We start from the raw sequence: 16,412 nt of genomic DNA on the forward strand, positions 1-16,412 counted from the left end.
CAATCTAAACTTCCCCTAAGTTTTAACCCATTACCCCTTGTCCTATCACCGCAGTTCCTAATGAAGAGTCCATCCCCAGCATCCCTATATGCCCCCTTCAGATACTGAAAGGCAGCTATGAGGTCTCCACACAGCCTTCTCTTCTCCAGGCTGAACAGCCCCAACTTTCTCAGTTTCTCACAGAATATGAGGTTGGATGTAATTTCTAGGTAGTTTTATTTATTATAATCTTGGGTGAGATCAAGCCAAATTCAGAGCAAGGAGGTTATGTTGTCCATTATAGCTGCAAGGAAGCTGATTTTAGGGATAAGCCAGGCTGGAAAGCAAATTGTATGTCTAAGAGACATCCAAGAGCAAAGGGCATGTGAGGGAAGCACTTGCAGATCCACTGGCCATGCATATGCAACACAAGCCTCCATGCTGACTTCTTGCACAAGCCGTGCTCTCCCTGCTCTGCAAATCCCCACCTCTTTTTGGTGCTGGTGTTTTGGAAAGTATCCTTCCTTCAAAGTGCAGGAGGAAGGCAGAAGCACATCTTCCTGCACTGCTGTTACGATCCTAGAATGCCAGGTTGGAAAGGACCTCAACGATCATCTGCTTCAACCTTTCTAGGCAAAGCATGACCTAGACTAAATGTCCCAGCACCCTGCCCAGCTTTATCTTAAAAGCATCCAATGTTGGGGAATCCAACACTTCTCCAGGGAGGTTATTTCAATGGCTGAGTGCTCTCATTGTGGAAAGTTTTCCTACATGGTACCATGGTGCCATACTTCTGTTTATGTAAACATTCCTCCACCAGCCATCCCCTTGGCTTTTGTCAAAAACTAAGCAAGAACTACAAATACAACAAAAGTGTTAGAAAAACAAATTTATTAATGTCAAAATAATTTGCATTTATATACAAATAGAACAACTATTATCAACTTGGAAGATTTTAATAATCTGAAGTGCATTAGTACCTGGTTTCTTCAGCTTGCACCGTGCTAGGTGCTTTAACAACACAGTTCATGTCCTTCATGTGTTTTGATCTAAACTTACAGCTAGTTTTTAATACTGCACGTACCAGAAATGCTTTGCAAATAGCGAGTACTTTGTACAGCAAAATCAAACCATAATAAAGCCATTCCTGAAGTGTATGTGCTTGTTCTCATTTGCACCAATACAGTGCCACTGCAGAAATGGTGTGCTTTGTTGCCACTTTCTGAATGCTAGCAGAGGTGTGCACTGCAGCAGAGGAAGTGAAGGCACACACCCCTACTTCATTAGCTTTACTTTTTCAGGCAGTTTTGTGTGAAATAGTTAATTTCATAAAGCCTTACAGAACTGCATAATGAAGAGGCAAGAAAGACAATGTAATCTTTGTGCTGAAATCCCACGCTAGTGTTCTCTTGATCTCTCAACAAGTACTCATTATATTTTGGACCCACTGATTATTGTAAAACTCAGCTCGCTTCTCCAACAAGTTAGTAGCAACTTGTGCAGCTCAAGGGAGGAGAAATAAGTAGTTTTATTTACTGGCTAATGTCTAAACTTTAATTGCCAACATCAGCCTTGGTAGTTCAAAAAGTGCAAGAGTTTGCTATAGCTGTTAGCTGTGTAAATATTCATTCCCCTCCCCTGGATAAACAGCACTGTTTTCATCAGTGACAGGGAGGCAGTCTCCTGCATTGTATGGAATCGTAGAATAGTTACGATTGGAAAGGACCTTAAGATCGTCTAGTTCCAACCCTCCTGCCCATTTAAACCCTCTTTACCTTACTGAGCTGCTCCATGATCACAATACATAGCTTGGAAAAAGTTGCTAGCATTCAAACAAACAGGATGTACAATAGGATCATCATGAGGTGGTACTGGTATTTTTTTGTGAAGTACCACGGAGAAGTTCTGCAGATGTACTCTGTTCATATGATGGCTATTAATGGCTGTAAGCAGATCATTGATTATACAGCATATGTGTAGTCTGTTCACACACCATAGTTGCTTTCCGAGAGTTTTCCTTGTGTGAATGTCAACCACTTTACATCATTTTGACTTCTCTACCTAATCTGTTTTGGGGGATGAGAGTCTTACACAACCCACTTGTGCTTTCAGGGATTGGAGCAGTATTGGCTGTCAAACTGTCACATTAAAAAACACATGGAAGTGGTCCTTAAGATGGTGTTTTATTTACACTTCTGCTGTATGTTCCAGAAGCTAATACTCTGGATAATTTCTACTTAAAGATCTCAAGCAAAAAGGTGAAGAGTCAATGCAGAAACCAATTCCTAGGTTTGGCAGCCTTACCAGTTTGCAGTGTGGCCTCAGGCAAGTCACTTGTCCTCTCTTAATTTCTCTTTCTCTGTAACAGGGAGGATAATATCTATTGTGGAAGGAGATTCTTAATAGCATTTATAAAGTTCTTTGAAGGTGAAACGCTGTTAAGTGCTCATAAATTACGCTGCATTCATTGCAAGATGATTAGATGTATGATTCAGATTTGGTCACCTCATTTCAGGGTTGGTAAAAAAATAAAGACCTACTGCAAAGAAATGCTATTACACCTTTTCAGTAGAAGAAACATTTAAGCCAAGTGGAGCCAATTAACTAGAAAACAAGAAGTATCTATGGGACAAAAAATAGGTCTCTGTATCCAGACCTTAATAAATAGAAAACTATAAAAATAAATGTGCAATATGGCCTCTGCAAATTGTAGGCATGGGCCTAACTTCACACTTTGCAAGCTGGAAATAAGTATGACATGTCTGTGTGAAAATCCATTTTAAGAACTAAGTCACAGGCAAGGTCCCCACATCCTACATTAAACTTGCACAGACACTCTGCTAACTGCAGAGCAGTGAGTCTACATACAGCAGGTGCAAGTACTGCCTCCAGCTGGGTTGCTTTCTAAAAAAAATGCTGTTTAGTTGAGTCATTTTAGATAGGTTTGGGGCCTTCACCATTAAAACAGGCCTATTAGGATGTACACAGTGGACCACATCCTCAGCTGGCATGACCTCCGCTGGCAGCGGCAGAATTGCCATCCCCTTATGAATTTTCCACAGAATCAACCAGGTTGGAAAAGACCTTTAAAATCATCAAGTCCAACCTTTACCCCAGGAATGCCATATCATTAGGGGCCTCATTTGCCTGTTTTTTGAGCACTTCCAGGGACAGTGATTCCACCATATTCTTGGGCAGCCTGTTCCATACCTGATCACTTTCTTAGTGAAGAAATTTTTCCTGATATCCAATCTAAACTTCCTCTGGCACAGCTTGAGGCTGTTAGCTCTTGTCCTGTCACTTGTTGCCTGGGAAAAGAGATCACCAATCTCCTCTCTCCATCCTTACTTTCATGTAGTTGTAGGGAGTTGATAAGCTTATCTCTGTCACCCCACTTAAAATAATACAAGATGTATCACAATCCACAGCTGACATTCTCAAACTTGAGAAAGTGTAAGTGCAAAGAGTATCATCCTACCTTATTTTTTTTTTTTAATTCAAGTTGAAAGCAGCATTAAAATCTCCATTGCCAGCCTATTTGCCTAGTTAAGTGTAAGAGCTAGCTTTATGAAAGTGCTAAAAAGAGACTGGATATAGAGTGCTACCTATTTAGTGCTTGTTGCTGCAGGGCCACTTTGAGATTGCATCTGCAACTGTTATGTTCTCTCTGTGGTCTCTGAACGACATAATGGTCTCTACCACTGCATGTCAGATTAGAAAACGCAAGTAGATGAATCCTTTGTTCAACTATCAATGCTTTCTATGCTGGATACTTCTTCAGATACAAGCAGAGCCAAGTCCTCTTCATTCCAGCTTGTGCACAGAAGCCAGCTGTAAGACACAGATAAGACATGTATCTTTAGCTGAGATAGTTAAAGGTAGCATGCTGATTCAGCACCAGCAAATACGCTTGATAGCTCTGTTATGGCCATCTTCTGTGGCACAAAGCTTTTGAGGTATCCTAGTAAGCAAAAGCAATGACAGTGCTTGCCCCTATTACACCAGTTAGACAATATCATTACTGCTATCTTTGATAAGCACTAAATGACTGATTTATTAGACTGGAACAACTACTCTTTCTGGTCTCAAACAGTAACATTGCACTACAGTATCGAAAGAAAGATTTTAGAGAAAGGTTACTGAAAGCGTAGAATATCTGAAACATTAATGGCAGAAAGAAATGAAAAATAAAGAATTCATAGTGATGTTGGATGCAGTCCTGATTGCAGGATGGACTAACTGATGGTAAATACCTGTTACATTCTGCACAGAAGAGAGTGCTTTCTTAATCTGCTCTACCATACAGCACTCAACTAAACCCTTTGTTAATATAACTGAAATCCTCATTTTTTTTACTATTCTACTGAAAATTATTCTCCACACACACAAGAATCCCTTGGGTCTGTGACCCATCACTACCTCAGTCTTAAGTTACCATTAGTACAACTTAGAATCATAGAATGGTTTAGGTTGGAAAAGACCTTTAAATGGAGTGGCCCAAAACTGAACATGGGATTCAAGGTACAGCCTCGCGAGTGCTGAGTACAGGGGTACCATCACTTCCCTGGGCCTGCTGGCCACACTATTTCTGATACAAGCCAGGGCACTCCTGGCCTTCCTGGCCACCATGGGTACACTGACAGCTTCTCTGAATAGACTGTGTAAAACAATGTAGTGAGACAGGCCCAGACTTGAAATTATGTGAAATGTTCTAAATCTACAGCATTATCATTGCCTATTTAAAATTTAAAATGCAGCTGATGTAAAGATAAAGGTGACTGAGGTAAAGCCTAAACATTAGGAAAAAAGATGAAAGCAAGGGTATTACCCTCTCAAGAAAACCAGCTTTCCTTTCCTGACTATAAAACTATCTAATGAAAAGTGATCCTCCTGTCATTTAGATCTATGTTCTGGCATGTCTGAAAAGACATAATTTATATTGGATATAATTTAAAGTGACCTTCACTATTGTGAATCCTCATGAATAATGATATTTCACTGTCAGTATTACTCGATGGTCATTAGATAGGACTAGATGCAAAAACTAGAGGCATGTTTTTTAAACATGTCTAGAGGTTTATTCATATGAGCCCTTACATTAAAACAGATCTTTTACAGATTTTAACATCACTGGGTCACAAGGTACCCATAACCAAGGATCAGGACAGATAGCTTTCCATTAAATTCACTGCATTATTGGTGATGTTTATAACTCTCATTAACACCTAGAATAGCTCAGATTGCAAAATTAAACTCATGCCTTTCAAGTGATCTGTTATCTTTGTTCTCCATGAAAGACCATGTAAAGACCTCAAACCAAGGGACACATACAACATGCAATCAAGGGCACAGTGCAGTACTAGTAGTACATTCAGGGTAGATTTCTGTTTGGGGGAATTAGGTTGCAAGTACACAACATCGTAGATGGATCAGGGCCAGAATGGAACTGGTGATGGGAAATCTCCAGCAGAGGTGTAGGGGTGTAGGTGTTGAAAGAAAAAGAGTGAAACTGGAGCATATTAGCAAATACTGAAGTTTGAGAACTGCTGCACTAAATCATTCAGCTTCAACACATGTCAAAATAGAAATTACTGTCAAAAGCAGTCAGAAGCACCCTCTTGATCCATACTTACCATAAGGCAGCCAGTGGAATTAGACAAAGGCCTGCTGACAGAAGGAAGCTAAAGCCTGAAAACCATGCAACAGTAGCTGCATAGAGAATATTAAAAACTGAAAGTGCAATAGTGCCGACCACAACTTCTAAACAGGCAATACAAGCAAACACAGCACCTGCCAAAAACAAATGGACGAATTACAAACAAAACAATATAAAGCCAAACCCCCTTCAAAGTACTGAAGTTTCAAAACTTATTTGAAAGATCTAGCTACAGTATTTTAGCTGGTATGCAAGTATCAAGCACCCAAGTATCACATGTCTTCACTATCTTCTGTGGGGACTCCTATAAAGGACTTGCAACCAAGCAAACAAAAAAACTCCAAAACCCCAAAAAAAACTTCCCTGATCAAAACAATTTTTCTTTGCTACAATTATGTCAGCTTACTTACTCTCTTGAATCTGTTTATTACATGAAGTTTAAACTGCTTAGCTCAGCTAACCATGTTCTACATATCTAATCCCTTATTTTTTCCCATTCTCCTCTCAATTTTCACTCTTTCCTGTTTCTTCCTTCTCTAATCTTTACTCTTACATGTGGAAAAGGCTCTGATGCAACAAAGACTGCTAGTTCAGCACATAACCATCTCCACAGTTTTGGAAAGAAAGAAACAACATTTTTTTGCACTGAACTAACCATTGGAGTGGCAGCCTATCCCATCAGTGTCTTCTCAAAACACGTTTTCCCAAGATGCATTCATATTCATGGGACCATAAACAAAATTACAATAGGTAAGCAGAAAAAGATGACCAGAGGCAACCTGATTCCTGCATCAAACTACTCAAAGTAGCTAAAGCCCTGAAGAATGCCAAGAAATTGCAAAACCAGAGGTGTATGTTAGCATAGTTAAGTACAAAGAGATCTTTGTTTTAGTGTGTAAAGATATGTCTTTTAAAAAATAAAGCCAAACAAATTAGAAGAATGCTTCTAGAAAGTTTATGCTCCTCAAAAGTGAAATACGGTATCCTAGAGCCACACTTTGAGGCCTAACATGCTTTTTTTCTGCGTTTCATAAGGAAATGACTTTGATAAGTAATATGTTACATCTTTTAGGGCATGTGAAGGCACCAGTGAAGCCAAGTACATAGCTCAGGATCCAGATCTAACTGTTTTCAAGTGCTTTGAAGGTTGACCACCTACTGCTTACCTTTCTAAACTGTTAAGTGTGACATTGACTGAATAACAGAAATATCTCCCCCCTCTGCATGCCAAATCTTGTGAATATAAAAGCACTTGTAAAATCACACCAGTATAAATCTTGAGCACTCCTCTGCTTCAGGTTCCTCATGGTCTTTATTTTTAAAGCAGTATCTCCTTTGAAGGTTGAAACTTGAGTAATTTAAAAACATGTTGTTTATATTAAATCCAGGACCAAAAACCATGAATATCATGACACAGGGTCATATTATAGGGAACTTGAAAGAAAAGCAGTCTTAAAATGCCAATACATATCTGTTTGTTTAAAGGTAATCTTGATGCATCTCTGTTCTGAAATATTGTTTAAAACCAAATTCTACTCACCCTGTTCACCAGTGAGAACCACTTTTGACAGCATGGCTCGGAGAACAGGAATAGGCATAAAGCAGAGCAAAGATGGTACTCTTACTGTAAGACAATGAATCAGTCATAAGGTATTGAAGTAAAAACCCCTATGGTATTTTACCAATACACTGCAAATGAATGTCATATACTTCTGAATGCTCAGTTCCCCATACAGTAAAAGGCAATAGAAAAGTCAAAGTGCACTGAGACACGATTATCCAAGTGCAGAGAAATCAATAAATATAATATATCCGTATGAACTTAAACCAAATCATATGCAAGTAATTCCATTCTCTCTCCACGCATTTAATATTTTAATTATATCCTAAATCAGTCTGCCCAACCTTGTATATTTTACCTCTCTATGACCCTTTCAAGATGGGAAGTCCAATATCTACCAATTGCACTCACTACAGATAACATAGCAGTATTTTAATGTATGTTGTTGACCATGAAATAACTGATTCCAAACTCACCTAAAAACATGAGCAGGGTAGTTCTGGCAAAGGCAGCCATGACCATTCCTCCAATGTAAGAAAATATCCCGATAAAGACAATATAAATGTCTTTGAGACATTTAGAAAATAAGTAAACACCAAGAAAACTAGTCAGAGAGATAGAAGTGGAGGCAGCTGCTCCATATCCAATGTATACTTCATCCCAGCAGAGCGGCTCATCTAGTTCATACAGTGTAAAAAGTGCACTCCCACCGGTCGCAGTAAACAAGTACATCATAAATGTAAAAAGCAACACAATTATTAAAATTCTCTTCTTATAAGGGGCAGTTTTAAAAAGCATGTACACTCCAGAAAATGTCTCTTTAAGAAGTTCTTTACAGGATCCTGGTGCCTCACGCTGGAATTCAGATACATCTACTGTTTCTTCCAGAAAAAATATGATATAGATAATATTAACAACATGAAGCAGAGATGCTGTCACAAATGTCCATGTAAAGCCTATTCCTCTTAGAATATAGCCAGATGACAGTCCTGCCAATCCAGACACAATTCCAAAAATCAAATCCACCACAGCTATTCGTGTTGTTTTCTGCTTCTCATCCTTACACACATCTGCTATATAAGCAAAGCCTCCTCCAAGGAAAGTTGCTATACTCCCAAACAGCCCACTAATAAATGCAACCGCAAATAGGACGGAGAGTGACAAGGAAAAATATGATATTACAGCGAGACAAGTATTAGCAACCAAAGTTCCCACTGATGGTAAAACTAATGACCTTTTGCGTCCCTGGCGATCCCCATTAGCTACAATGACAAAGGCAACTGTAAGGCTCGGAACTGCCCCAGTTAAGTCTAACAGCATATTAAAAAGAGAGACTTTTTCTTGAACTACCTGAAAAGAGAAAACAAAAATCATTGTAAATACTATAATGCATTGGAAAAAAAATCATATAATCTATAATAATATTAGATGTGCATAATGATTAGCATGCAATATAATGAATAGCCCAGTACATGTTTATAGAGTATAAATTATATTATTATAAAATAGAATACATACAATATAATTTTATAAGATTATGTGACATATTATCCTATTATAAAATACAGTACATTATGTTTATGAGAACGCATATTACAGTAATTGTTAAAACAAGGGAATTGCTTATTCAAAGACTCCTGCTTTTGTAATTTTACCTTCAATATTCCTCAAACACCCCTTGTTACATATTAAGCCAGAACTTGCTTCTTAAGATGCAGACTTTCTAATACACTTGACAGAGAAGTTTCAATGGAGGCAAGACAACAATTCTTTTGAATGTGCATTTACAAGAGCACTAACAGTGCTGGTGCTTACACAGTAAGTATCTCCTTCAGTACAAGGTATGGCAAAAGACCAACGTGTCTATTTTAATCCCTTGGAAATTGGTTGTAAAACTGATTTTGATTAGGGAACACACCCCACGCTCCCTACTCACAGGAGATCATTTTTCCTCCAAAATAATTGTACTGAAAGAGGTTACAAGAAACAATCCGCTGACTAGCTCATTGTGCAAGTAAACAGATCAGCAATTGCTCTGACATCCCAGTGTACAACATTAATAACAACACCCACAAATGTGAAACACAGCATTAAAAATTATACTGACTCACAGATACGTAAATTAAGTATTCTTTAAAACACTGGAAAGCTCTGGGTTCAGAAACTGTCCAGATCAACATTGTCTCTATAGATATGCTACAGTTGGTATTCAAATAAGGAATAGCAGCTAATACTATGACAATAAACTGTAAACATCCATTATGGGAAATTTTTTTAACAGAAGTATAAAAATCAAATGTAGCTGAAAAACGATCAGTTAATGGAGCAGGAATGGCTGCAGAAAAAAGAACTAAAGAAAAGATTACAATAATAAAAAAAAAAACCACTATCTTATTATGAAGCCAGCTCAGCAGGCCAATTCAGATATTGCTTTCAATGCATGAACGCCTGCTAAACAGACAGAGCCATGACAGCCTTCTCAGGGACAACCACCTGATCAGACAGAAGAGTAGCAGGGGAAAAGGTAGTAACTTCATTCATGCAAACGCTTTACTCTCTGTAAGATAAACTTTTAGATGCAGAGAGTGAAGTCACTCTGAAAGTTTTCCTGCAGTTTTCTGAGGTATCCCACTGACTTGGGCAGGGGTTGCACTCATCAGTCCACAGCAGGTACAGCCATGTAAGTCTTCTCAAGTCATTCTCAGCCTGTATTCAAGCTATCTACATGCCACATTTCGGGTGTTTCCTCTGCAGCAAACATAATCCTCACTGAGTAGCATTTAAAATATGAAAAAACCCTAGAATTTCCAGGAATGTATTTTGGGCAATTTTAAAAGGTGCTGAATGCTTTATATATTCCTATTTATAATTTAAGGGCAAAGACCATGGGTTTCTGGTTAAATCTCTTCCTTTGTTGACAGGATACAAGTTTTATTGCAAGACAAAAACTCAATTGATACCAGGGCCCTCAAGGAAAGCACTCAAGACCCCCAGCACTGTGGAGTCTTTTACTCTCTTCATGGTATCTGACTACCTTAGGACTTGTGATGGATTCGTCTACTGGCAAGCACTGTTGTCACCCTGAAAGTGTCAAAACTATAAAGACTGAACAAACCAAGATGGAAAATGCTATTCTGATCTTTACCTGCTCCCTTGCTGACAAGATCACTTGATGTAGCTACAGGCATTGCTTCTTTACTAGGATCATCATGTTCAAAGACATGAGTGTCAAACAAATGCTAATATATTAGAAATAAAACTAAATCTTATGTATCATCTTAACCATACAAGTATGACTGCAAAAATGAAGGAACAAAGCAGCAAAGACTCGGGTTTCATTATTTTGGAAGTAGTTGTGCAACATAAAGAACATGGCTACACACCCAGGTACCACAAATGACCATAAACTTGTTGACATAAATTTGTCTGACAAGAAGACTAAAAGACAGAAGTACAGGAAAACTCCATTTAGAGTGTAAGGCACTCAATTGTCTACTTAATTTTTTTACGAAGTCAATGGAAAGAAATATAGAAAATGATAAGTCAAAACTTCAGCTTCTTTAAAATCATGTAACTTAATAATCAGTGGAACTACATACATTTGAAGAGAAATGTCTAGGGATTTTTAATCTACAAATGCACTCTTCTTTGAAAAAAAGTTGTACTTATGGTGAACAGAAATATTTCTTAAAATCACAGATTTCAAAATGTAAAGTGTGAAAATGAATAAGGAATTTGCTTGTATAAGGATTATATTAAGAGAGAAGTGTAACGCCTAAGGCTGAACAATGTACAGGACATGATAAATTAACAGGTTCATAAAATTAAAAATGCATGGATTGGATCATAAATAAGATGGATGGCAAACAATGTTTAACAATATAGCTCTTTCTCAGCTAATAAAAGAAAATCAATACAGTTATCCAAGCCAGTGATTAAACTGCTTCAGCTTGTATTCAAATTACCTCTGAACTCATTTTATTGTAAAATGACTAATTTCCTTCATATTGTAGGAAATAATTAATCTAAATGCTGCAAAGACTATCCCTTTTGAATTATATTCTACTTTCTTGCAGGCTCCAAGTGATTTTTATCTTCATTTTCCTTTTACATTTTTACTTTGAAATAGGTGAAATTCATATAAAGCTTCTCTAGTCTCAGAACGGAAGGATTTATACAAAATCAGCTAATAAGGGAGGTGTTCTTCAAAATCTTAATGCCAAACATGGCCCGTTGGGAACACTCCTAACAGCAAAATTTATGACATCCATAAACATAAATTAGTTAGGATGGTCTTGGAAAATCCAGAACACATACTTCATATATTCTCAGGAAAGGGGTTGGGGTCGAGTTACTGAATCTACTCTTTGACCCAGGAGTCAAAGAGTCTTTTACACAGGAGTAATTACTCAGCACAGAGATGAGGTTCCACTGAAATTAATGGGATTTTGACCGGTTTATATTCTTATACTATGCAGCTAGTGTGGTATCAAAATGCAGGCAAGACATCCAGACAAGAGCATACTTGTTCAAAGGCTCATGCACTGCTGGCAACCATTGAAATAGAGGGAATCAGAATTTGGCAGGAAAGGGAAATGAAGAGGTTCTATTAGCCATTATTCAACTGCTGTCTTGAAAGAGTTGTGTTAAATACCAAGCTAATTATACTTTGGAACCTTTATCCCAAAAAACCTGCAATGTGTGAATTCACTACTATATTACACAGAGACGCTACATAAACGTCAGCCGAAATTAAGTACTCTGCTTCAGTGTTTTGCAAAAAAGAAATATGAAAGTCTCATATCCTGGACCATAAGATATATTTGAAAATCAGGTTGAATTTGGGAGGTTACTGGCAAGTGCAATGTGCAGAAATGTCTGTGAAATGTAGGTTTCTTGTTGGGCTTTGTTATTAGAACTGTATGCACCACATGTGGTTTTCTTAAAGCTACTCCTTCCGCATAACAAAATGCCCACAGACAGCACCAAAAGTGGAGCCAATACTAAAGTAAACACTTTTTGGAAGTAATGTGCAAGCATTTCTCAGATAATAATGGTTATTATCTTCAAATCAATTCCAGTGGGTGGCATATGGCTGATTGGTCAGCTGAGGAAAGCGTGCTGGACTACAATTCTAATGACCTTTTGCCTTGCACATTCTTTCACTAAGGCTGGCTTCTGTCACATAAGGAAGAACCTACTCCATGTTAAAAATCCTGAATTATTTCCTTGAACACCTTCAGCCATTAAAACCTTTTGTTTATGTATTATAAACAGGACAGATAAGCTCAGGTGCTCAGTCTTGTGCATACGTAGCACATCAGATTCAATTCTGAGATGTGAGCAAAATTTTTCAAGTGCCACCTTTTCAGCAGCATAGGGGAATGATGGTGACTGTTTCCATAACTCCATCTTCTGAGCAATTTACAGTCTGAGTCATCTACGTTTCTGACCCTACAGTGGTTTCGGGTTCCACTTAATCCAACCTAACTGCCACTTGTTGCCAAGGATGGTTTCTGTTGCACCTCTTCTGGAAATGTGTTTCCTCTGCCATTGGCCTGTTAGAAACAGCAACCATGTGGCCACACAGTTTGTCAGAGCAGAGGCTGCTTCAGAAAAAAAGCAACAATCAAAAAGCAACAAACTCAAAAAAAAAAAAAAAAAAAAAAAAAGATGAGCTTTCTGTTGGGTAAGTGCCCCAGTTAAATCCAAATCATAACCAGGAACTGCAGAACTGCAATATACAACACATGGGGGGACTAACGGGGGAAAAGGGGAAAGGAAAAAATCACATATGATCATCTTTTCTGCTGGCTGTCCATAGTTAGCTCTGCTTAAATATAGCATTAAAACTGTGCTGGAAGTGCAAGGGAGGAGATTCCAACCAACAGTTAGCTATCCAGCATGCTGAACCCTATGAAAAAGTGCTAAAAATGTAATTGACCATGCAGTGCTGGCACCTAGGTGTCTTTGCACTCACTCCAACAAGCCAGGCTAGAATTCTGAATGGTAAACCACCAACTATATTTGATTATCCAAAGATCAGTTAACTTTTTTTTTCCACATTTTAAAATTACATTTTTTTTTTTAAATTGAATCTCTCCCTTTCCTCATGCTTGTAAATCATCTGAAATAAGTATATTCTAAACTAGATCCCATTCCTGAAAATTCCAGGGCATTTGCTAAACTTTACATAGTCACAAAGAACACAGAAGTCACAAAAGACAGCCCAATGGCTCATGAACACATGCACAAGTGTTAACCGGAAGGAGGACCCCTCAGCTCTACCCACTGTAATGCCAGCCCAATGCCAGTTTGGGCCCAGACCTCTAAGATGATTTTCAGCTCCTACAAACTTATATCAGTATGTGTCTGGAGACAAATTATTGCCTTTAAAGCACTCAACTACCTACAGTGCAATACAAGAACAATGAGACAGTAGTGACAGCGGGTTACAAAACCACTGCTTTTCTATATATAAAAGGCTAAGTAATGTAATACAAAAGGAGGTGACTGAGACAGCATGTCCTGGCTGTAAGTTTGTTTACAATTGTTACTTATTTTCCCCCTCTTACCTTCTGCTTGATATAAGCCGGGCTACTTTTATTCTGCTCACAGTGACTGATACTGCTATTGCTCACAAAAGTGGAATTGTACTCTTCCTCCCAGAGCTGCCGATAGATGAACTGCTGCACCAGCGGGCTGGTCAGGGAAGAGGCAAACACATAGATGAAAATCACAGGCTCCACAAACAAAACCTTCCTCATTTCTGGGCCTGGTCTTTAATCCTGTGTATCAGAAAACAAAATACAGTTACACTCAGGACGTGGAATCACACCCGACCCGCCTGCTCGCTGCGCTGACAGCCTCTACCCGACCGGAGACCCCATCAACGAGACCCCTCCACAGCGAACCTGACTGACACCGGCACTGCCCTACCGCCCCCCTCCCTCCGCCGCCCCGCACCACACTGGCGCCGGGCGGAGGCCACGCAGTGCGGGCGGTGCGTGACACAGAGAGGCGGGACGAGGACGGCAACCGCCTCCCTCAGCGGAGGAGTGTCCCCAGTGTCCCCCGCGCCCTGTCACCGCCCCCCGCGGCCGCCGAGAGGACGAAGCCGGGTAGCCCCATCTCGCTGCGGTGCCCTTTAGCCCCGTGCGGCCTGCGGGCCGGGCGCTGCTGCGGGAGGGCCTCGGCGGGAAACCCCGGCCTGGTGGTGGCCCCGGGGCAGCCCTCACCCGAGGGGAGGAGGAGGGTGTTTGTACCCGTGCTAGGAGCCGTGGGGCTGCTGCTGGAACTCGCGCCGGCTCAGCAGTTCGGTGATGTCAGCCCCGAGCAGCGGCGTGCCAGGCACTGCTGCCGCGCAGTGTTTACCTCTCCACAAGAGTTTGTTTCAGCCACTTACGCAACGAGGCCCCTTATCTGCAGCGCCTGTGCCCTCATTTCACAGCGCGCTGGCGAGCCCGGTGCTGCCTCAGCTGCTGCCCGCTGCTCGGCTTGGCCCGGTGAGGTCAGCAGCCCGGCGCACGGGAGCAGTCAGACCAAGGGGTGGCAGCAGCCTGCCTGGGGGCCAACACGGCCCTCTCCTGGCCACGGAGGAAGCTGTGGGCTATGTCAGCTCCATGCTGCCGTGTTTGCTTGCTTTCACCTGACGTGATTTAGAGGATTTGTTGTAGATACTCCCTTTTCGTATGCTCGCCTCTCTGGGGGCTGTGTGTAAGCAACATTTGTTAGCCTCCAACTGTACTCTGGCTACTACATCTCATTTTCTCTGAGCCTGACACTGTTGTGTGTCGAGAGAAGTGTGGTAGCACTTCTTCAGGAAGCACATGCTTTGGCTCTACAGGAAAGGTCATGCTGGTGCAGATCTACAATCATACTGTTTATGGCATCTGTCCACCTTGATGGAGGGAGCACACCGTGGCACTGGAGCTGTAATGCTTTAAGGATGTATTTTGTTGTACAAACTACAGAACCCTTGTCAGCTCACTGATGGTGGCTGCTTGTTGGGTTACAGATAGTGGTTTCTCTCTGCTTTGGGGTGGGGTGCTCACAGTACCCTTGTTCTCTTTGGCGCACTGTTATCTTAAGACACTGAGTAGTGATTCTGGCCTCCTTGCAGGTGTGTTACAATAAGAGGTGACATAGTTGGAGAGTCCCAAAGGACCTCTCAGTCTTAAATACTGTTTTTTAGTTATAAATCTTGTAAAAAATTGTATTTTCTAGAAGAACATAAAAACTTAGAGGTTCCCTGATATTTATTTTTCTCTTAAAACAACAAGTGCAGTTTAATAACTTCATGAATATTCAGTTCCTTCATAAACTGATTTGAAGCCAGATTAACTGTAACATGGGTCATATGATCTTGAGTAAAGCTTTGTTTTGCTGTCATGTGACATGACATTCAGCCCCAAACTTAGGGACAACACTGGCCTGTCATGTGTCTTTTAGCATAGGATTGACCCAATGTACAAACTCAATGGCCTTGATAATTTACTCCAGATGGTGAGCTGCTTTGGTCTGGCCTGCTCACAGAGACACACAGAGAGTGATTAAAAAAAAAGCTCCACTCTGCCCTGAGGTCAGCTGTATAGTATTGTCCTCCTCCACCTATCCAGGTCCAAAGTCTGATTCACCCTGTGACAATATTTTGTCTGTCACAAGGTAAAGCAAAAGTGGTCATGTGAGTATTGCGCACACAAATGGGCTGATAGACAAGCAGGGCAGTTCAGGTCACTCAGCCAGCCGTTAACATTTATTTGGGTGTGGTAAAGAAAGGACTTTAAGCCTTCTGTTGTTCCACAGAGGGTTATGTCCAGAACCCCATTAGGTTTCCTGATAGATCCAGCTGTTCTGAAGAGCACATTGCTCGTGAACACAGGCCTCTGAGTACAGCTTAGGTTGCTGGGCAAAACTTGTTTTAGCTGATAGTGTCTTCAGAACAGCCTTCACAGTGCCAACAGAGCTCTGGCTCTGTGCTCTGGGGAGGGGGTTCCTCTGGTTCTGTCCTTCCTACTTCCAGTAACCGTGTTTAACTTTATGCTTGGGTTTGCAGACCCAAGTTGCTCCAGCAAAGTTGTGGCTTTACCAGTGCTGAAGGCAAGGCTGCAGCATGAGCTGGCCCCTCTAAGCAGCTGATTATCTTTGTCCAACAGCTTGGAGCCTGCTTATGAGTATCTTCTAGTGCTGATATGCACCCCCCCATGCAGGGGTAGA

General features: G+C 40.5%; 1 protein-coding gene across 2 annotated transcripts; it reads right to left on the bottom strand.

Moving 5' to 3' along the window:
* Positions 1-2,143: 2,143 nt before the first annotated feature.
* SLC46A3 (solute carrier family 46 member 3) lies at positions 2,144-14,595 on the bottom strand. 2 transcript variants are annotated; one of them, XM_061374402.1, is made up of 7 exons: positions 14,462-14,595; positions 13,772-13,984; positions 7,673-8,546; positions 7,176-7,259; positions 5,613-5,769; positions 3,305-3,810; positions 2,144-3,267 (listed from the first exon to the last, which is right to left on the bottom strand). In XM_061374402.1, exons 2-6 carry the CDS (start codon positions 13,961-13,963, stop codon positions 3,723-3,725), a joined length of 1,395 nt encoding a protein of 464 aa, XP_061230386.1. In that variant the 5' UTR covers positions 13,964-13,984; positions 14,462-14,595; the 3' UTR covers positions 2,144-3,267; positions 3,305-3,722. The 2 variants fall into 2 exon arrangements, with proteins under 2 accessions (XP_061230386.1, XP_061230385.1); XM_061374401.1 differs by lacking the exon at positions 14,462-14,595 and adding an exon at positions 14,163-14,390.
* Between the last annotated feature and the right edge of the window lie 1,817 nt (positions 14,596-16,412).

Source organism: Neopsephotus bourkii, unplaced genomic scaffold, assembly GCF_033783945.1.
Source record: "Neopsephotus bourkii isolate Nb327-2 ecotype Australia unplaced genomic scaffold, CSIRO-AGI_Nbou_v1 NB_1638, whole genome shotgun sequence".
Lineage (NCBI taxonomy): Eukaryota > Metazoa > Chordata > Aves > Psittaciformes > Psittacidae > Neopsephotus > Neopsephotus bourkii.